Source organism: Dendrobates tinctorius, unplaced genomic scaffold (genome assembly GCF_039654945.1).
Source record: "Dendrobates tinctorius isolate UK_male_01 unplaced genomic scaffold, ASM3965494v1 ptg000032l, whole genome shotgun sequence".
In the NCBI taxonomy this organism is placed as follows: domain Eukaryota; kingdom Metazoa; phylum Chordata; class Amphibia; order Anura; family Dendrobatidae; genus Dendrobates; species Dendrobates tinctorius.
Window position 1 is genome coordinate 24,883,618 of NW_027361700.1, and position 22,672 is coordinate 24,906,289.

At 43.0% G+C, this 22,672-nt stretch overlaps 1 protein-coding gene across 1 annotated transcript in view; it reads left to right on the top strand.

Moving 5' to 3' along the window:
- Nucleotides 1-22,672, top strand: part of RARA (retinoic acid receptor alpha) — a 147,239-nt gene that overhangs the window by 39,918 nt on the left and 84,649 nt on the right. The window contains exon 2 of the mRNA XM_073572617.1: nucleotides 10,316-10,771. Within this exon, the coding sequence (XP_073428718.1) occupies nucleotides 10,594-10,771 (178 nt within the window). The 5' untranslated portion in view covers nucleotides 10,316-10,593. The remainder of the gene's footprint in view (nucleotides 1-10,315; nucleotides 10,772-22,672) is intronic.

A 22,672-nucleotide genomic window follows, 5' to 3' on the forward strand; every position in this document is an offset into this window, starting at 1 on the left:
AACCTCTCTTCGAGATTTTGCAACTTTTCCTCCAACAGGGACACAAGCTTGCATTTGTGGCATGTGAAGTTTGGCTTTTCCACTGGTAAGTCTGTGAACATGTAGCAAGAAATGCAGCTCACCAAATGGCTCCTGGCCTCTTCCATATTGAGATTTCTTAAAAACAATGAAAGATGAGCCTAAATTCGCACGCCGACAGGTTTTCCGATTTCCTCTTTTCAGCTGCAACGGCCAAAACCCAGTGATCGTTGAGCTCGCGAAGACTCTTCACTTATCCCAGAAGGCACTGGGAATATGCAAATGATCTCCTCAAGACTCTTCCCCTGGTTATCCGATTTCCTCTTTTCAGCTGCAACGGCCAAAACCCAGTGATCGTTGAGCTCGCGGAGACTCTTCACTTATCCCAGAAGGCACTGGGAATATGCAAATGATCTCCTCAAGACTCTTCCCCTGGTTGTTGTTGTTGTTCCAGAAAATGAATTATTTCTCCCGGGAAATTATTGCGATTACACATGTTTTGTTATACACGTTTAGTTCCTTTGTGTATATTGGAACAACAAAAAAAAATGAGAAAAAAAGGCAAATCGGACATCATTTCACACAAAACCCCAAAAATGGTCCGGACAAAATTTTGGACACTTGATTGGGTCTGCTCATTCACTATTTGGACTATGCTGTGTTGCAACTTTTACCAATCTTTCTCTGCTGTCCACATCTAGGGAGATTTAGCTACAGGACCATGGGTTGTAAACTTCTTGATTATGTTGTGCACTATGGTCAAAGGAACATCAAGATCTCTGGAGATTGTTAATATTTTTCAACAATTTTGGTTCTCAAGTCCTCAGACAGTTCTCTTCCCCTCTTTCAGTTCTCCATGGTTAGTGTGGCGCACACACAGGCAAGTAATGCAAAGATTGAGTCAACTTTTCCCCCTTTTATCTGGTTTTTGGTGTGATTTTCATATTGCCTACACCTGCTACTTGCCACGCTTGAAACAAAGTTGTTTACCCACAATTTTGGAAAGATGCCACCAGTTTTGTCAGGCCCATTTTGAGGGTTTTGTATAAAATGATATTTAATTTGCTTTTTTTTCTCAGTTTTTTTTTTTTTTGCCTCAATACACACAAAGGAAATAAACATGTGTAAAACAAAACTTGTACCGTAGTTGCAATAATTTTCTGGGAGAAATTCTTCATTTTCTGGAACAATTTCAAGGGGACGAACAGGTTCGGCCATGACTGTGTATATATTTTATTTTACAACAGAAATCTACATGTGACAGCTGACACTTGTTATCGAGTAAATGTATACATCTGGAGGTTTTAGTCTGGTAATCTTCTCAAAAGAAACTTTGGGAACATACTGCTCATCCATTATAAAAAAAAAAAAAAAAAAACAAAACAAAAAAAAAAACCTTGTACCAAGACCAATAAAATTAAAGTGTCATTGCCTGTTCATGAAGGTCAAAAATAGCTTAAGGCCCCCATACACATTGGATGAAAATTGGCCAAACCATTATGGTGGGACCTGCTGACCATCTGATATATAGGGACCTCCGGACTCGCTCTTGAAAGATGATGTTGAGCAAAAGAAGAATGATGCAGTTGGTATTTCAACATTCAATCCTTTATTTTTTCATGGGACAAAAGCCATTTTTTCCGCTATCCCAGTTAAAAACGAGTTCTCGATGAAGCCATTTTGGGGGGGGAAAAGCTATAAGGGGTAGTCTAATGTTTGGTCAAGAGCCATCCTTTCTGTTTGATCAGCTTGAGGATGTGTTCTTACCCTGGGTTTTTTCTGCTGATACTTGGGCACAGTTGGAAATACTGTAAGTAATTTGCTAGACACTTCCTATATGCCCTATCTTTCCACATTATGGGACTGTTATCAAGGCCTTATACACATTAAGTTGTCAACAGCTTAAATTATTGGGTTTGGAGGACTTTACAAGTTTTTCACTTATTTTAAGCCATATATATTAATAAGCTACATTAGTAGTAGGCTTCATGTACAGATTGTGATCAACAAGGTCATCTAGATGGGATTTATGGTAATCGCTTCCCTGCCTGGCGAGGTGGCCAACTTCATGGCAGCTTGTAGGACATTTCCTCATTGTGTTGTAGTGGGCTTTAATTTGCTGAAAAAGTGTTTTTGCTTTCATTTGGTTGGTCTGGTATTTCCAGAGCTAATCCTCCTTATCGATCACCGTCTCATATCTGTCGGTCTCTTAAGGCCCATTCATGCAGAGTCATAATTGGCCCAATGCAGACCATAACAGGGCAATAAGCATTTATAATGGTAATCATCCTGGGTAAATGAGAGAGAAGGTTTTTTTAATCACTTTGTTGGTTGATTGATAATTTTAATTATTTCATATGCAAAATCAATCAGCGGGACATTTACATGAGATCTCAAGAATCCCCAGGAACAGAACTTCTGCTTTATTCCTTTCCTCGGCAGTGATGTATTGTACATGCTACTTGTAAGTAGACCTTTTTCTTCAGTGGTCATGAGAAAATGTCTCATATGTATTTCGATATTGGCATGAGACTGGGGAAGGCAAGACTTTGCCTGATTGGTAAGTACCGTGTGTGATCCAAACGGTTGTCTTGAGCGAAGACGTTGTCATTTTCTGGTTTTGCCAATTGAAAAGATTAGATAATTAATAAAAAAAAACCCGCAACCTAGAGTATTAATTTGTTTATTTTCTCTTTACAAGAATAAATAGCTGATGGCATCCACTGGCGTCCATTCATATTTCATTGTTGTCAGATTGCCAAGGAAGATATCAAGGTCAACCAGCAAATAAATATACATGGACATCTTATCTTTTTATATTAGTCTATGGGATCAATGCATGAAGCAGTTTTACACCAGGTTTTAGAACAAACATACTTTGAAAAGCCGGCCGGGGACCATGGGTAGAAACTGACTAGTCCGATGACGACCTTAAAGCGAACCTGTCACCTGTTTTGGCCGCTATAAGATACGGCCACTGCCTTTCAGTGCTTATCTTCTATAATGCTGTAGCTAAGCCCCCGATCAGACCTGCAAGATAAGAAAAATACTGTAAGTTTTATTATACTCACCCAGGAGGGTGGTCCGGTGCGGTCTGGTCCGATGGGTGTCACAAGTCTGGGTCCGACACCTCCCATCTTCTTGCGATGCCACCCTCCTGCTTCTTCATCACTTTCCGGCATTGCGCTCCTGCGCAGGCGCACTTATCTGCCATGTTGAGGACAGAGCAAAGTACTGCAGTGCACAGGTGCCGGGAAAGGTCAGAGAGGTCTGCTGCCTGCGCACTGCAGTACTCAACAGGGCAGATAACTATGCCTGCGCAGGAGCGCAATGCCGGAAAGTGATGAAGAAGCAGGAAGGTGGCATCGCAAGAAGATGGGAGGCACCCATTGGACCGGACCGCCCTGCAGGTCAGTATAAAAAACTTATTCTTCTTCTCTTGCAGGTTGGATCGGGGGGGGGGGGGGGGGGCTTATCTACTGCATTATAGAAGATAAGCCCTGAAAGGCAGTGGTCAATGGTCGCATCTTATAGCAGCCAAAACAGGTGACGGGTTCCCTTTATATGGCTCCCCCCCCCCAAGGGCACCAGGTAATTGATATATCTTTCACTATGTACACGCATGAGAGAGACCTGGAGCCTCTGGAACAAGGTGAGGAGAAGCCGACTGAGGCTCCCCAAGGCTAGTCAGGTCTGTCCCTCTCATCCCCAGGATTGGCTTTTTAAACTGTTTTCTCTGAAACACTGCAGCATTTCAGAGAAAAACATACCTAACTGCAATTGTACAGTAATGCTCTGATTCATGATGGCCAAGAATCAGGCAGAATGAATCTAGTGACGGGTTCCCTTTAAATTAATTTGGCGCTTTTTACCCCAGCACACACTTCATCAAGATTCACATTCAAAATGACAGTCTTAATGAATCTGGGCTAGTATATTTTTTGCTTACTTTTTTTTTTTTATCTATAGCCTACTATGTATGAGTGACCGCATCTAGTAGGCATATACATCTGGAAATTAGGTAAGTCAGAGCACATGTTGACTCTGTCGGCAAAATTATACTCTTTGCCTCTATGGCATCGTCGGTGCAGCAAAACCGCTGTGTGAAGGGAGCCTTACACTTTTTGCTTTCTTCTCTTCTAGGGTCATTTATTTGACTATATCTGACCCTATACAGGTCCATTTGCCCCCAATATAACCAGTGTGCAGTATTTTTTTCACTGTCCGTATCCATTGTCCGTCTAGCAGCATTTTTGTTTCCCTAGCCATGTATCGTTATGTTATTTGTTATGTTATGCATGGGTTGAACAAGCCCATTAGAATACCAGATTCTCCTGGTGATCCCTAGTTCTGACACAGTAGTATGCGCCTACTACATCAGGGTTGGTAAGGGTCAGTTCAGACCAGCATAATTAATATTATAATAATAATTAAGTCACTGGGCCAATTCATAAGAGCAATTTTCAGATCCATGTGGCAAAAATTGCAGAATGTGCAAGACTTGGCCGTGTGGGCAGTTGGCACATAGGATGTGCATTGTTTGCCATGTTGATGAGCACACCAAGCTGCACATGGAGGAAGTTACTGGCCCCGGAATTCATACTTTGTTTTGAATTTGACTTATATCCTGCAGAAGACAACCCCATTGAAGATCATTCTGGAGCTAACTTGCTGCTAGGATTTATTTTCTAGAAATAATACATATCTTGTCTCTTAGACCTTAGTATTGTATACGACTCATGAGGCTGTAATGCAAGAAATTGCCCTTCTGCCAATAACCAGTAGGGATTCACAACATAGGAAGTCAATCCCTACTCTTTTTGCTTCAGTTTCATTGGTCAATGACGTGAAAGGGCTCACAGAAACTGTCTCCTACCTCGGCCCCACTCCTCACTTCCATTATTATCGGCTGAATATCCCTGATTATATAAATCCATGTTCTGCTGACCAAGAACAATTTCCCGGCCTGTAAGGCTGTGTGCACACGCTGTGGACATGCTGCGGATTCATCCGCGTGGATTTTGCAAAATGCGCAGATAAATCCGCAGGTCAAAAGACCTGCGGTTTATCTGTGGATTAGCCTGCGGTTTATGATCTCCACAATGGAGGAGATGGTAAACCGCTGCGGAATCCGCAGAAAGAATAGACATACAATTCTTTCTGCGGATTTGAAACCGCAGCAAAATCCGCGCAGAAAATTCCGCAGCGTCTGCACAGCGGTTTTTAATTCCCATAGGGAATAATGGTACTGTACACCGCAGCAGAAACTGCTGCAGATCTGCAGGGCAAAATCCGCTGCTGATCCGCAGCAGAATCCGCAGCGTGTGCACACAGCCTAAAAGTTGCGATTATCCAACAAAAGATCTTTACCATATAGTGTGTGCTAGCTGATCATACAAAGATGCTTTGTTACAGTAGGAAAGATTTTCCCATGGACCATGACGTTTGACGTATACATTGCCTTGTGTGGGAATGCCCGTGCCAACAGTTGTTAAACTCCATGGTTGTAGTGATCAAGTGATGTTCTCGCCATTGTAGCAGACCCTTAGCTTTTTAATAAACAGATATAGATGTTCTGTCCAATTATTAATAGTTGGATCGGAATGTTTGAATCACTGACGTTTGTTGGGATTGTACTCTGTGTATCTATTATCCGCTATGTACTTCTCTGTTGGCCGTTCTGCAGGTGTGTGTTTGCAAGTCTTTTGTGTGTGTATTTTTGTGTCTCATTCTTTGCCTGTCCGTGCGCCTTGTTTGTGTGTATTATTTGTTTTGGCTTTATTTCACATGCTTATCTCTTCGCGCCATCTCTAATATGCGTGTCTGTCTATCCCCTGGTCTGAGCATGTGTCCAGGATGTGTGGGTGTCCATTTGTGTTTCTGACTGTCCTTTGTGTATATTATATGTCTCCAGATATGATCCTCAACCACCATACTTGTCCTTATCTATTCTCTGCTGTGTATTTGTGACTCTTCTTTGCTTTGTATATCTCCAGTTGTGATCCACTGTGATGTCTCGCAGTCTATTCTCTGTGTTGTGTATCCTCTGTCTCTCCTATCTATGTGTCTCTCTATCTTTCTGCCACCGCGCATTTCTAAAGCCCCCGTCACATAGCGAGATCGCTGAAGCGTCACCTATTTTGTGACGCTACAGCGATCTCGTTTTGTGTGTCACACAGCAGCGACCGGCCCCTCGCTGGATATCGCTGATCATGCTCGAATGTCCTGGGCCATTTTTTTGATCGCTGGTGTCCCGCTGGCCAGCATGCATCGCTGTGTTTGACCCCGACGAGCGACCTCGTTGGCGACGCAGAACTCAGGGACGCGGCTGGGAATCGTCAGAAAAGCTGCTGTGTGACAAGGTCCCAATGACCACCGAGGTTGTTATATGGATCACCGGATCGATGCTGCGTCGTTGAGTAGATCTGTCTGTTTGACAGCTCACTAGCGACCATTTAGCGACGCACCAGCAATCCCTACCATGTCGTATCGTTGTCGGGATCACTGGTGCGTCGCTAAGTGAAACGGGACCCTTAGTGTCTATCCTCACACCTCTGCTCTGTACAGTGCCTACAAGTAGTATTCAACCCCCTGCAGATTTAGCAGGTTTGATAAGATGCAAATAAGTTAGAGCCTTCAAACTTCACACAAGAGCAGGATTTATTAACAGATGCATAAATCTTACAAACCAAAAAGTTATGTTGCTCAGTTAAATTTTAATAAATTTTAAACATAAAAGTGTGGGTCAATTTTTATTCAACCCCTAGGTTTAATATTTTGTGGAATAACCCTTGTTTGCAATTACAGCTAATAATCGTCTTTTATAAGACCTGATCAGGCCGGCACAGGTCTCTGGAGTTATCTTGGCCCACTCCTCCATGCAGATCTTCTCCAAGTTATCTAGGTTCTTTGGGTGTCTCATGTGGACTTTAATCTTGAGCTCCTTCCACAAGTTTTCAATTGGGTTAAGGTCAGGAGACTGACTAGGCCACTCCAACACCTTGATTTTTTGCCTCTTGAACCAGGCCTTGGTTTTCTTGGCTGTGTGCTTTGGGTCGTTGTCTTGTTGGAAGATGAAATGACGACCCATCTTAAGATCCTTGATGGAGGAGCGGAGGTTCTTGGCCAAAATCTCCAGGTAGGCCTTGCTATCCATCTTCCCATGGATGCGGACCAGATGGCCAGGCCCCTTGGCTGAGAAACAGCCCCACAGCATGATGCTGCCACCACCATGCTTGGCTGTAGGGATGGTATTCTTGGGGTCGTATGCAGTGCCATCCAGTCTCCAAACGTCACGTGTGTGGTTGGCACCAAAGATCTCGATCTTGGTCTCATCAGACCAGAGAACCTTGAACCAGTCTGTCTCAGAGTCCTCCAAGTGATCATGAGCAAACTGTAGACGAGCCTTGACATGACGCTTTGAAAGTAAAGGTACCTTATGGACTCGTCTGGAACGGAGACCATTGCGGTGGAGTACGTTACTTATGGCATTGACTGAAACCAATGTCCCCACTGCCATGAAATCTTCCCGGAGCTCCTTCCTTGTTGTCCTTGGGTTAGCCTTGACTCTTCGGACAAGCCTGGCCTCGGCACGGGAGGAAACTTTCAAAGGCGGTCCAGGCCGTGGAAGGCTAACAGTAGTTCCATAAGCCTTCCACTTCCGGATGATGCTCCCAACAGTGGAGACAGGTAGGCCCAACTCCTTGGAAAGGGTTTCGTACCCCTTGCCAGCCTTGTGACCCTCCACGATCTTGTCTCTGATGGCCTTGGAATGCTCCTTTGTCTTTCCCATGTTGACCATGTATGAGTGCTGTTCACAAGTTTGGGGAGGGTCTTAAATAGTCAGAAAAGGCTGGAAAAAGAGATAATTAATCCAAACATGTGAAGCTCATTGTTCTTTGTGCCTGAAATACTTCTTAATACTTTAGGGGAACCAAACAGAATTCTGGTGGTTTGAGGGGTTGAATAATAAATGACCCTCTGAATAAACTTTTCACAATTTAAAAAAAAATTAAACAAAGAAATAACATTCTTTTTTGCTGCAGTGCATTTCACACTTACAGGCTGATCTACAGTCCAAATGTCACAATGCCAAGTTAATTCCGAATGTGTAAACCTGCTAAATCTGCAGGGGGTTGAATACTACTTGTAGGCACTGTATACGTGTCTCTAGCCGCTGTGCGTGTCTCGTACTCTCTATCCTCTCACTCCTCTGCTTTCTGTGTGTGTCTCTAGCCGCTATGCATGTCTCTTACTGTCTAGCCTCTCAGCTCTCTGCGTGTCTCTAGCCACTGCGCATATCTCTTACTGTCTATTCTCTCAGTTCCCTGCTCTCTGTGTGTCTCAAGTCACGGGCATTGTCTCTCACTGTCTATCCTCTCAGTCCTTTGCTCTGTGTGTCTCTAGCCACTGTGCATGTCTCTTACTTTCTATCCTCTCAGTCCTCTGCTCTGTGTCTCTAGCCACTGTGTGTGTCTCTTACTGTCTATCCTCTCATTCCTCTGCTCTGTGTCTCTAGCTATTGTACATGTCTCTTACTTTCTATCCTCTCATTCCTCTGCTCTGTGTGTCTCTAGCCAATGTGCGTGTCACTTACTGTCTATCCTCTCATTCCTCTGCTCTGTGTCTCTAGCTATTGTGCATGTCTCTTACTTTCTATCCTCTCATTCCTCTGCTCTTGTGTGTCTCTAGCCACTGTGCTTGTCTTATTGTCTTTCCTCTCCTCTGCTGTGTGTCTCTAGCCACTGTGTCTCTTACTGTCTATCCTCTCATTCCTCTGCTCTGTGTCTCTAGCCAATGTGCATGTCACTTACTGTCTATCCTCTCATTCCTCTGCTCTGTGTCTCTAGCTATTGTGCATGTCTCTTATTTTCTATCCTCTCATTCCTCTGCTCTTGTGTGTCTCTAGCCACTGTGCATGTCTCTTACTGTCTTTCCTCTCACTCCTCTGCTGTGTGTCTCTACCCATTGTGTGTGTCTCTTACTGTCTATCCTCTCATTCCTCTGCTGTGTGTCTCTTACTGTCTATCCTCTCATTTCTCTTCTCTGTGTGTCTCTAGCTATTGTGCATGTCTCTTACTTTCTATCCTCTCACTCTGCTGTGTGTCTCTAGCCACTGTGCATGTCTCTTGCGGTCTATCCTGTGACTGGCACATTTTTAGCCGCACATATAGGGAGCACATTGCATGTCTCTTATCCTCTCCCTCCTCTTCTCTGTATGTGTTTTTAGTTATGGGCCATTGTACATGTCTGTTGCTGTGTGCTGTCTTTTCTGTGTCCACTGGATTATGTTCATATTTGTGTATTTTTTTTCTATATTTCTGTGAGTTTCTGTCTTTTTTTTGTTCCTAGTGTCTCTCAACCTATCTTCTTCAAGGCTTTGTACTATTCTTTGTTGCCTTTTTCTCATTTTGTTTTCTGTCCTTCTTCTCTTTTTGTCCTCAGCATCTTTATCCGACTGTCTGTCCTGCTTTCTTCATGAATGTCTCTTCTGACAATCTCTTGATTTGTCTTGGCTTTGCGGAGCATCTCTCCCCCTCCCTGCCTTTCTCTTGTTCTGACTCCTGTACAGATCTTCGATAGCCCCATTTTTCTTGGGTGGCTCATTAGCTTGGTGTAATTGAACTGTAAGGACGGGTCTTTTCTCACGCCGCGTTGAGATTTACGACCCTTGAATCCAAGAATAAAAAAAAAATTCTCCCAAATCCCCCTTCCCAGCCAGCATGTAATCAGCGTGATGGATCCACTGCGTCCCACACTGCAGGCATCTGTCCCCGAGTGATACATACTGGGGAAGCTAAGAGAAAGCATGATGGTGAAGAAATGGAGTGGGGGACGCTGGAGAAGGCAATAGGTGGGTTTAAAGGATGGCATTATTCATCAAAGATGGGGCATCAGTAGATGCAACCAAAAAAGAAGAATGGTAAATAAAGTGGTGAAGCTGAGGGACAGGAGCACGTTCCAGGAGGCGATCTACATGACATCAAAATATTGAGGTTTTGTATTAGAGTAGTAGTACACCTTTTGCTAATGGTGGAAGACATGGGTTGATGTAGGCAGATTGAGACCGGTGAGGTCCTACTGATTCATTGGAGAAGATTCCAGGAAAAGAGAATTATGGAAATGGAAGTAGGGATGAGGGACAGAGAAGAATCTGTCTGGCATTTTTCTTGGTATGTCTAAGATCTAGGCTTGGAGATGTAATATTTTATTTATCTTTTGGAAGTGCTCCATGTCTGTTTCTTTTAGTCAGAATACTTCTCTTAGTTCCAACGTTTTTATGATTTTTGTCTTGTAGTGATTCCTGCTGTGTCAAGTACCTACCACATCATCAATAAGTCTGATTGCTCCTCTCCTGGTCCATGGCATTCTCAACGCCAGCAGAATTCTTCATCTTCTACAGGATTTTTGACCACTAAACCTGCAAGTGTGCTAACCTCTTGTTGGATCTCAACTTTGAGCCTTGGATCTACTTCACCTTTCTACTCGTTTTTGGGGGGTGTATCCCCTCTTTGGGTCAATTATAGATGGAAATTCGAAAGGTTTGAACCAGTCTGGTAGGCTGGGTACCTGGCAATGACTAGTAACGATTCTCCCTGCCCGCCGTCTGGGCCTGGTCACATGAATGGATACCCTGTTCCTCACTATGCCTTCTTCTTTCCTCACATGCTTGGTGGTGTGTCCCCTCCAGGAGCTTTGCCCGGAGTACAGCACCAGCTCCCTCTCAGTGGATATAGCACACCCTCTCCAGCAAGTAAGTATTGCTACGTCTCATTCCATATTACTGAATCGCAATCCAATGTACACGTCTGCACTATTGTTTCTTGACATGGTAAGATTTCTTGGTTATATGTTTCTCATTATACTTACATACTTTGCGTCCTTTTTTCATTTTAAGCCTAAGGGGTTTCTAGGAATAATAAAGACTGAACATTTGATGTTTCTAATGTAATTACTATTGAAATTCAGGCCATGAGTCCAGAGAATTGGCACCAAGCAGATGGGCAGTGCTCGGGAGGCTGCATATGAGGGAACTTAAAGTAGTATTCACATCTACAATACTATATCCCAACATATAGTAGGTTTAATAATACTAATAGCAAATTAGTGTAGTTTTTCTGATTTGCTATGTCACTTACCCCATGTGCAGGGCATTGCAGTAGCTTAGGTATCCATGCTTATCACCACTAACTGCTGACTGTCACTAAAGAAGTGCCCTGCACATGGGGTAAGTGACATAGCGAATCAAAAGAACTACCCTACATTTCTAATTGGAGGTATTTGCTAATATTATTATTACTACATATTGAGATAGGATTTTGGAGATGGGAATACCCCTGTAATTTCTGTTCATAGATTTATTGCTTAGGTCTAGAAGACACAGACAGCTTTTAGTAGAACTTATGGACGCTTTTTTCCTGCTCATGATCAGCAGTACATTGTATGAATTTAAGTATAGTCTATGGAGGAATGTTGACTCTACCCAAGCTTGATCCAGTGATCCACTTGGTCTTTTGGGCTTGCCAAAGACTATAATAAAGTTCTACATACAACCTTTGGACGACGGAGTGGTAGAGTGATTATACTACGATGCTTATGCAGCCAAGCCCTTCAACAGCTCATATTTAGAAAGTACACTTCATGCCGTCTAATATGGCGCCATTTGTGGTGCCTATTTGTAGTACGAGTAACTGTTCACTAGAAGTAATGCATTTGTATTCCTGTTTTAATATACACCTAAATACAATATGTATGTGAATTTCTGTTTTTGTTATAAACTACATTATGTATTTTTCCGTTTTCACACTATACTTATGTATTGAACAATACAGCCAGTAGGGTGGAAGAAAACGAGACCCAGTGTTTGAATGTTACACTATATTGGTTTCATTAGATTTCCTTCACTAGATTACTAAATAATTTACAGGTACAGTTAAAGGCGGCAGGGCCTCATGAATGTACGCGCTTTATTAGCATGTGAGAACAGGGCACACGTTTTATGTTTTTCTGCCTTCTAGTCTTACATTTATGCATGTAACGTATGTCACGGAAATCCATAAAATACATAGGACATGAATTTTTAAAGCAACAGTACTTTAGTATCCAAAATAAGAATAATTCTAAAAAAAAAAAAAAAAAAGCCCACCATGGCCTAAACTGGCACTGTGTCTTTTTATAACATGTCTTTTATTTTCTTTTTTTCCCTTTTGTTTAAGTGCAAGATTATTGTCTAGGTGTATTTTTTTTCCTAGATATTGTAGTTCTAAAATTAATAGCTAGAAGCCAAAGCATTAAAACGCGATGAATGTAAAACTTTGCTTTCATGTTTATGTTTTGGTGCATTTTTTATGTTTTTGGTGGTGTTTTTATTTTCTATTTTGGTGCATCTTTTTACGTTGTTGGTGATATTTTTGTTTTATGTTTTGGTGCATGTACCGTATATCTTTTGTACTAGGTTATTTTAGATGGTGTTTTTAACACTATCCCAGCTGTTTTAATGGAGACATTGTGTGATTAGACCAGATCTCAGGGTGTCCTCACATGGACACACAGATGGCTCTGTTGTTAGAAGAGATAGATCTGAATGACTCCCTGTTTGATTGATTTACCTGTTCTGCTCAGGGGGCCTGATCCCAGGACATTTGCGAGATGGGGTGTGCGAAATAGATAGCTGGAAGGAGTTTTTCCTCCTCCACAGGCCGTCATCTCACAAAGTGCAAATCTTCTGGCTTTGATTAAAATTCAAGTCTCGCAAAGACCATTACTCCAAATGTGTTGCCGTATATTTTAACAATGTGGCCTCCTAAATGTACCTTAAATTTTAAGTCTTCCCTGCTCCCTCCTCTCCTTAGTGCATGCTTGGAGATTTGCAATGTTATGGGATTATATGTGCTGAGGAAGTTGCTTGCAGGATTGATCGTTTTATTTATTTTTTTGGCCTTCTGAGGTCTTTGTGTCCTCAAGGCCCTTATGGAGCATTTATTGAGCCAAAATGCTACATCATGGATAAGCATAGCCACATAAATATAATCCTGTGACTAGTATATTTAGAATTTTATTTAATTCTTAAAATAATTGTTTTTGTTTTTTTTTTTATCTCCAAACAAAAGATGCCTAACTTGTTTTGGGCGGGAGGTAAAAAAAAAATCACCTTTACCAATTGACCTAATCGATGTGACCCATATTATGACAATGCCTCCAGCGATCTTGTGATTGTCTTCCTCAGTCTCTAATCCGCTCCCTGGTTCCAAAAATGGTTACCCATAACATTGGTATTCTGATAGTTCCACTGCTCTTTTTTTTTTCTTTTTTTTTTTTTTTTTCAGTGCAGGATTTCAAGTCCAATCAGGACAACATCTAGGTGGCATTTGTCTACATTCTTCATGTATTTTCGCCGTAGATAAGTTGGTGCCATATTAATAGAAGCTGGCGAATAGATCATTGCAATATCACCTGACCTCATCTAAATGAACACATTGATTGTACATAAATACGGTAAAAAAATGATGCTAATAATGACATGAAGGCTGTGTGCGAACATATGAGGCCTTCAGACACGGGCCATGTCTGGAGACACGAGGCTGGCTCCAAATGTGATATATCTATGGAGAGTGGCAGATTCTTGGTCACCATGTCGCTGTCCTCCATGTCTATTCTACACATTTCCACATTTATCAGAAAGTTCATTTTTTATTACAATTTATAATGCATTTTTTTTAGTTTCTTTAATTTTTAAAGCTTACTATATAAAAAAAGCCAAACTGTTTTGAGGCCAGTGCATTTTGCTCGAGACACAAAGGGTTACAGACTAGCTGCTATTTTTCCATCCTGAGGCGGCAGGTCAATGGTGGATGATAAATTCTCAGTCCTGTCCCTGATTACATTTGCTACTGACAGCTTGTGTATCAGCAGCAGAATAATCAGCTGCTTCTGGGAAGAGGGGCCGGTTTGGGTGTCGGGGGACTGAGTAAACCCCCTCATTTTAGCACTATTACTACACATCTCCTCCAATGCCACCTCCCTGATATAAGACCCTCCGGCGTCACTTGCACTCTCTCACCACTGCCTTGATCCATATTGCTTGGGATCAGGTTTGTAAAGGTGTCCTTGATCTTGGATCCGATGACGATGCATGAATATTTCAGGATGCAGAGAGCGCGCTCTGTGATCAGCCATCTGATCAGATACGTCTTATCTTATACACTGACATCAGGACATGGACCAGATCCTTTTCCTAATAAACCCATAGTGGGTCATATGCTTTGCACACTGTGACACTCTCCTCTTTATAGAGCTTCCAGAGCGTACTGTAAGGAACATTAATAGACTTATGTATATAAGGATCCCCCTAAAAAGATCAGCGTCTTGTCCTTAAATAACCCAGTTTATTACAGATAAATTGTACAAAGCTAAAATACTTTCCTTTCAACTTGTATTTAGCAACTGGACCCCAAAATAAAGTGTGACCGGTTCCATATTAATTTTGGTCTTCTATAGAATATACAGCGGCTTGCCGTGCTTGCATTGAGCTATGGGTAGGGTCTGGATTGGCATTTTGGTCTTTCACTCAAGAGATCATCATAAAAGTCCCCAGGGTAACATAAAGGGGTATACTGTATATGTCATGGCTTTATGCCAGGCAACTGGAATATAAGAGATGGAAAGATTTCCACAATATTTAGATGCAGAAACATTTGGCTTTTATTCTTCCCAAAAAGTCTGAGCGGCTCACTGGGTGGAAAGGGCCAACAGCAACCAATCAGATTCATGATAATTTATGTCAGATAGTAGCGTAAACTATAGCAGAAGTCTATCCCAGGCAGTGTCAGACTGGGGTGCCAAGGGCCCACCAGTAACTGACTTTGGGGGGGCCCACTTTTCACCTGCATACCAATATTACACTAACCTCGTTCACAAATTTACCTATATCTCTATATAATAGTAAACTGGGTAGTTTGGTTAATGAATGTTATACTGCTTTTTTTCTGTACAGAGTGAATCAAGTGAATTATGCCAAGTACTACCCATACAATGGGGTTGGTGGCCCAGATTTGCACAGGGGCCCACCGGGGGATTCCCCTATTGGCCAGTCCGAGCCTGATCCCAGGTCATACATTTCTGATTCTGATTCTTGGATGCAACATATTCATTCGGAGGTTTGTTTCTGAATGAATTTAGTGCATCCTTTTCTTGTGGACCTTTGATCAAGACTTTGTGCCTTAGACCAGTGCTCCCCAACCTTTTTTGCACCAGGGACCGGCTTCAAGCAAGACCATTCTTCCATTGCCCGGCAGGGCGGGTATGGAGGTGTGGCAGGGGCGCGGCTTTGGTCATAAGGGGGCGTGGCTATGGACGGGGTTGTAGTTTAGTAGTCAGTGCATACTTATCGTAATATAACATTTATAATGTGAATGTAACTCAACTCACCATAGGTTTTGAATGAGTGGGAGCACCGGGCTTGTTTCCCTGTATCAGTGGGAGCACTGGGCTTGTTTTCCTGCAACAAGATGGGCCCATATTTGACAAATATTCAAAAGGTGTACCACACATATAGTCCCCCATGTATAGCAAGATGGTCCCACACATATAATACTCCCATGTATAGCAAGATGGCCCCACACATGTAATTCCCCCATATATATGATGGCCCCACACATGTAATTCCCCATATATATGATGGCCCCACACATGTAATTCCCCCATATATATGATGGCCCCACACATGTAATCCCATCCTGTATACATGGCTCTGCTCCCATCCTGTATACATGGCTCTGCTCCCACCCTCCCTTTCTGTATACATGGCTCCGTTCCCACCCTCCCATGCTGTATACATGGCTCCGCTCCCACCATCCCACGCTTGTATATATGGCTCCTCAAGCACCCTCCCACCCTTGTATTTATGGCTCCGCTCCCACCCTCCCTCCCTTGTATATATGCCTCCGCTCCCACCCGTGTATGCATGGCTGGGCTCCCCCGTCTTCCCCCATCATACTTACCCTCACGTCGCTGAACTTCCGGTGCGTCAGTTTCTTCCTGTGCGGAGCGGTCACGTGGTACCGCTCATTTAAGGTCCTGAATATGGACGCCACACCTATGGGAGAGGAGTGACATCCATATTCATGACCTTACATGAGCGGAACCATGTGAACGCTCAGCCCTGGATGAAGCCGCCGCGCCGACAGGGATGCAGGAACGCAGGAACTGAGGGTGAGTATCCATGACCATGTGGTCTGGAAGCTACAGCCGCCGGCTCCCCTTGTGTCCAGCTCCGCGGACCGGCAAGAGCACTTCAACAGCCCGGTGGTTGGGGAACCCTGCCTTAGACTGTATATTTTTTATTATGCAGGTTTCCAATTTCACTAAACCATAATACACGTGAAATGTTATACCCATATTATGGATGAAAATCCTGACCAGACTGTGGGTCTAATGACTAGAACTAGAGGCAATATACTCGTAAATCCCTCTAATTGCTTTCATTTTGGTCATTAGACCCTCAATTGAGATCTGTGGCTGTAGTATTGGCACAGAAATGCATAGGTGTGTTCATGGTGACATCTGTAGGAACTGCTATAGATTTTGTAGCTCTGACATGCTCCAATATTTTGTCCATCAGAATAGATTCTTCTGCGGGTCCACCCTCCATCTGCTCAGAACGTGTACATGATATATAGGTTATACCTGAATTTACCCATAGCAAAATAAGTCCTAGTGTGTCCAAATTCAACCGCAAACTGGGTTCCCTTTTCTTTTTCCAATGGAGCCCTGTTGTATAGGAGGCCCATTATTGTGTCATTGCTTGGCCCACCAGAGGGTTGTCTACACCGACCACCTTTATAAAATCAGAACCTCAACCTCTCACAAACTTTAATACTGGAGATATCACACACATATGCTTCTCATATACATAGTGGGCAAATCTCTGCTAGAAAACTTAAGGATGGGCCCATACGTCTGCACAGATGTTGAGGATGGGTCTCTTTTGCCTACAAATCTAGGAACAATTACCTAGTTGACCTTCATATTCCCACTTCAGAGGACGCTTGCTGGAGACATTTTCTTGTCTAGGTGTGAAGTTGGTCAAGTGATAATTGAAAAATCATGTTTCCATGTGGCTTTTTTTGTGCTGTTGCCACAACAAATCCCAGGAGAACTTGGCATATAACCCGTTCCTTGTCAGACTGCAGTGCTATGAAATAAACAGACACCTTTATATATCATTACATGCATGGCATTGGCGAGCTCTCCTCTACTTTGGGCAGATGAAGAGTTATTTCTAGCATAGCGAATGCTTGGTCACAAGTATCCAATACACATATAAATACATTTACTCAAGTTTACAGGATAGCAATAGGCCAATAGGCAGGATGGTAGTTTCCAAGCAGGTTCTTAAAGGGGATGTCTGCATTGTAAACACCTTTTCATAAAAGGGCCCTATAAAATAGGCTTTTTACAGGGTGTTATACTACTAAGACCCCCAATCTTCAGCTTTAATAATCAGGGGAACTCAAGATCAAGCGTTTGGTTTTCCTGCACTGCCACCACAGGGAAATGAAGCTTTTCAAATTAGTTGAGCGACCTATCTCACCAATATCAACATGTTTGGCTGACTTTAATATAATAAGTATGAGGGCACAGTGTAGATCAGTGTTCATCAAGCTTCCATATTTGGGATCATAATGCATTGTTAAAGGGCTGAAGACATGTCTCCATCACGATGGGCCACAGAGTTTTGGGGTCATGTTCAGATCCAGTTGTGGAGAACCATTACTGAAATACGTTGTGAATGGGCTATTTGTAGATGACCTCTTCAGAGAGGGAGAGGAAAGGAGGAAAAGGTCACCTTTTGGAGGTAATAATCCTAAAGTCAGTATCGACCCTGTAAAGGGTCTTGCCACATGGCTTAAGATAAGAAACTAAAATAAAAACTATTTGCATATCCATGTTTTGCGGTGTTTACCCCTCATCAGGGCAAAGCAGGAGAACTGGTTTGGCTGGGTGAGAGGCTTCTGACAGGGATGTAAGGGGTATTGTTTTTCCTTCTGGAGACCGCCAAGTTGGCGTAGGGAGCCTTGCAATGCAAACCTGGGAATTTAAATATGCAAATAACCTCTTTAAAGAGAAAGGAACTTTAGTACCCATCTTCTATCACAAGAAGCAACCCTAAAAGTCAATATCAACCCTCCTTTTATAGAGCTTTGCCAAATGACTTACGATAAAGGGCCGGTCACACTAAGCGATATCGCTAGCAATATCGCTACGTGTGACACTTACCTCCGACCGGCTCCCCCACTGGTTATCGCTGATCGCGCGAGAACGGCCTGGGCCGTTTCTCGTCGTCAGCTTCCTTCTGGGCTTCCTGCTGTGGAGACGAGCGGCGCGTGGAGCCGGGCGGGAGGACGTCAGGATCGCCTCGTCTGACAGGTAAGTAGCGATCCCCGTCCCCAGCGATGTCGCTGGTGAGATCTGCCTGTGTGGCAGCTCACTAGCGACCACTTAGCGATGCACCAGCGATCCTGACCGCGTCATATCGCTGGTCGGGATCGCTGGTGCATCGCTAAGTGTTACAGTACCTTAAGAAGCCAAGCCAAAAGCCACATTTGAGGTATACACTACCTTAAGATGTCTTCTGGTGTCCATTCTTGGGTTTGAAATTGATTATATTTTCTTGGTTGATGCAGTACAAATTTTCATTTCCATGAGGCAACGTGCAGCATTAAATGACAGCCGATTGGACATTTATTTGTTTAGATAGGCCGTCCACACTTCCCATGTACACAGAATGATTGGAAATAGATTGTTCTATGCATATAGGCTGTCATTGTTCTCTGCAGCACATTTTAAGAATGATGTGCTGCAGAGAAAGTTTAATGTAAGTGAGCTTTAATAATCCTTTTACCCTACTTAGTCAATCATCAGGCGATCGCCAGACTGTTTACACGGGCCGATCATTAGAAAACGAGCGTTCCTATGACATGAAGCAGTCGTGCATACCTCAGCTGACCTGATCATTCGCAAGGCTGTATGCAGCATGGCGGAGACATCTTAAGATACCATGGGGCCCACTCATCAGGAGGTTGAGACCAATCCTTTTTTTTTTTCTCCAACATAATCTAGTAATTTAGAGTAGTGAGGCGTCCATACACTTTAGTTTTTCTACTCTTCCAGCCGATATCAACACTTTTGGGGAACTTTAAGGGTATGTGCACATGTTTAGTGTTTGCAGGGCATTTTTCTGGTGCAAATATTGATGTTTTGGCAGGAAAAATGGTGCATGACATCCATGTGTTTTTGGTGCGTCTGCTTCCATTCATTAGAAAAACTCTGAAAGAATGGACGTGATACAGATGGGAATCTGCTTCAAATCGGCAAGGAAAAAGTAAGCAGCGTGTGCGCAAGATTTCACAGATCTGGTTCACTTTGCCGAAACAGTCAACTTGTGGAAAAAACTGAACGTGTGCACATATGCCAATATAATGGGGGCAGAGTGTGGATCCAGTGATCGTCAGGTTTCCATCTTTCCACGTCACAGTGGGTGGTAGGATTGCTTTGGCGGCCTTGGTGCCATGTACTCAGTTCCAGTAGTGGAGACCGATTGCTGAAATATGATGATAATTTAGATTGGCAGTGCTATATGCAGGCCATCCGGAATATTCCTTGTGTGTAGTTACTGATTGATAATTAGACTCGGTGGAAGTATTTCTGCTGCAGATCCAGTACTTACATGAAGCGCAGCAAATCTAGGTCCTATTAGGACAAGAAGTCCCTGTTTTCCTCCTGATATAAAGCGAATCTCTGGGAGGAATACACACACGTCATGAGAATACAGCACTCACTTACATTTTCCTTTAATTACTGATCGCAAATGGCAGCTAAGCAATATGGATGTCCCATAAAAGCGCATTTAGCCATTTCCATAATTATTAAAGTCTTATTAAGCGTCATTAAAGCTTTTCCTTTGCGCTGTAACTGCTACTTGGAACCTGGACGTGAAATTGTTTATAAAAAAAAAAAAATGGCGATGATTTGTAGCACATTGTGTGAATGGTAATTACAAGGAGGAGGATTGTTACACTGGATACAATGGGAAGTGATCAGTGGGGTCAGTGTCTGCGAGATAATGTGAGCGATGAAAAGGACGACTTTGTGAGCGCTGAAATGGGAGATTTTAGATCCGTTTTAGATTTTAGTTCCCGGTACTGATGAGATCTACAGGAGGCAGAATGACCGCAGCCTGAAATACGAGTTGTGGGGAGATGCTTGGGTTTCAGCAGTAGATGGATGATTATGGGAAGAAGTATTTGTCCCAATATCTCCCCAAGAAAACAGGAAATCCGATGATTTAAGGAGGCTATGAAATGCCGCCTAAGCAACGATACTACATTGGGATCAATGTCGATTGTTTCGAACTCCATTTTCTATTGCACAACTATAATGCTGTCCATCCTGAGCCTTCTGGTTCATATGATTGTGATACCAGAACCACAGTGAGCACATAAGCACATAACCAAAGGAACAGGTAAAGGCACAGATGTGGTATAATGGCCAGCTTTACCTTGTGTTGTATTAGCACCTCTCCGTGTAGTGTACTGTTATACATTGCACATATCGTACCAGGCAATGCCGAATTACAAGCACCATCCCAGTAACGGTGCCATACAATAACACTTCCATATAGTTGGCTAATACCAATGCTATACATGTATGCTTACCAATTTTCGGGTACGTCTTTCCATAAGTATCATTCACGTACCCCCACTCCTCCATGGCTGCTGTCTTACCCTCTTATTCCTCTTCTATGCCACCTCCAAGCCCCCTTCACAGAAGCTACACATATAAATGAATCCTAATTGCAGTGCTATACAAGTACTGCCATAGTGCCATAATAATTATAGTGTTATTCAATCAGGTAAATTTAAGCAAAAGAAAACAAAGATTCATGTGGTTGCATGTTCTCCTGGGGCCCCCCTCTTAACACGAATAACTGTAGACTGTGAGCCCTCACGGGCAGGGTCCTCTCTCCTTCTATACTTGTGTGTCCCTTGTAACATAGTTTTGAAGGCTGAAGGAAGACCTTATGTCCATCTAGTTCAGCCTATTTTTAGTGCAGCTGTTCTGCAATGTTGATCCTGGGGAAGGCAAAAAACCCACAGAGTAGAAGCCAATTTTCTCCAGAGGGAAAAACATTCCTTCGCCTAAGCTGGGTCAACCATCTACCTATAATATTCTGTTATTCATAACCTTCTATACTGTTACTCACAAGAAAAGCATCCATTCCTTTCTTAAATTCATTCAGTGAGTTGGCCATCACCACTTCCTCAGGAAGAGAATTCCAGAGCCTCACTGCTCTTACCGTGAAGAACCCTCTTCTATGCTTGTGCAGAAATTGTCTTTCCTCCAAACGAAGAGAATGCCCCCTTGTTCTTGTCACAGTCCTTGGTACAAACAGTTCATTGGAGAGATCTCTGTATTGCCCTCTGATATACTTGTACATATATATTAGGTCTCCCCTAAGTCTTCTCTTTTCTAGAGTAAATAGACCTAATTTTGATAAGCTTTCTGGGTATTGTAGTGAACCAACTCCATTTATCATTTTAGTAGCCCGCTTTTGAACCCTTTCAAGTTCAGTAATGTCTTTCTTGAGCACCGGTGTCCAAAATTGCACACAATACTCCAAGTGTGGTCTGATGAGTGATATCTACAGAGGGAGAATTATGTTTTCATCTCGTGTCCCCAGACCTCTTCTAATGCATTCCATGACCCTATTTGCTTTGGTGGCAGCTGCCTGACACTGGGCACTCCAATTTAGCTTCTTATTGACTATGATGCCTAAGTCTTTTTCCATGTCTGATTTCCCCCAGCAGTTTCCCATTTAGTAAGTAATTGTAGCATCTGTTTCTCCTTCCCATGTGCATAACCTTACACTTACCTGTGTTAAACCTCATTTGCCATTTTTCAGCCCAATTCTCCAATTTACTCAAATCTGTCTGTAGTTGCAAACTGTCCTCCTTTGTGTTAACTACCTTACATAGTTTTGTATCATCTGCAAATACTGATATTTTACTGTGTAGGCCATCCACTAGATCATTAATAAATATATTAAATAGTAGGGGGTCCAATACAGAACCCTGTGGTACCCCACTAGTAACCCTGGCCCAATCTGAGTATGCACCATTAATAACCACTCTCTGTTTTCTATCACTAAGCCAGCTACCTACCCATCTGCACACATTTTCCCCTAGCCCAAGCTTTCTCATCTTACTTGCCAATCTTTTATGTGGGACAGTGTCCAATGCTTTAGGCTGAGTTCACACGTGGCGTTTTTTTCACGTTTCCGCGGCGGTTTTAACCGCGCTATTTTGCCGCGAAAAATAAGCATCCCATGCTCCTATGGGATTCCGCAATGCTGTGCTAATGCTGCGGTTTTTACCACGGCGGAATCGCTTCGCGGTAAAAACCGCAGCATGCTCATTAATTTGCGGAATCGCGGCGATCCCGCACCCATAGGAATGCATTGTTCCGCTTACTTCCCGCATGTGGCTGTGCCCACCATGCGGAAAGTAAGCAGAACATTTGCGGATGGTACCCACGGTCCGGAGGAGGAGACTGTCTTCCGGGCTTTGGGTACCATATCCCTGTAAAAAATAGAATT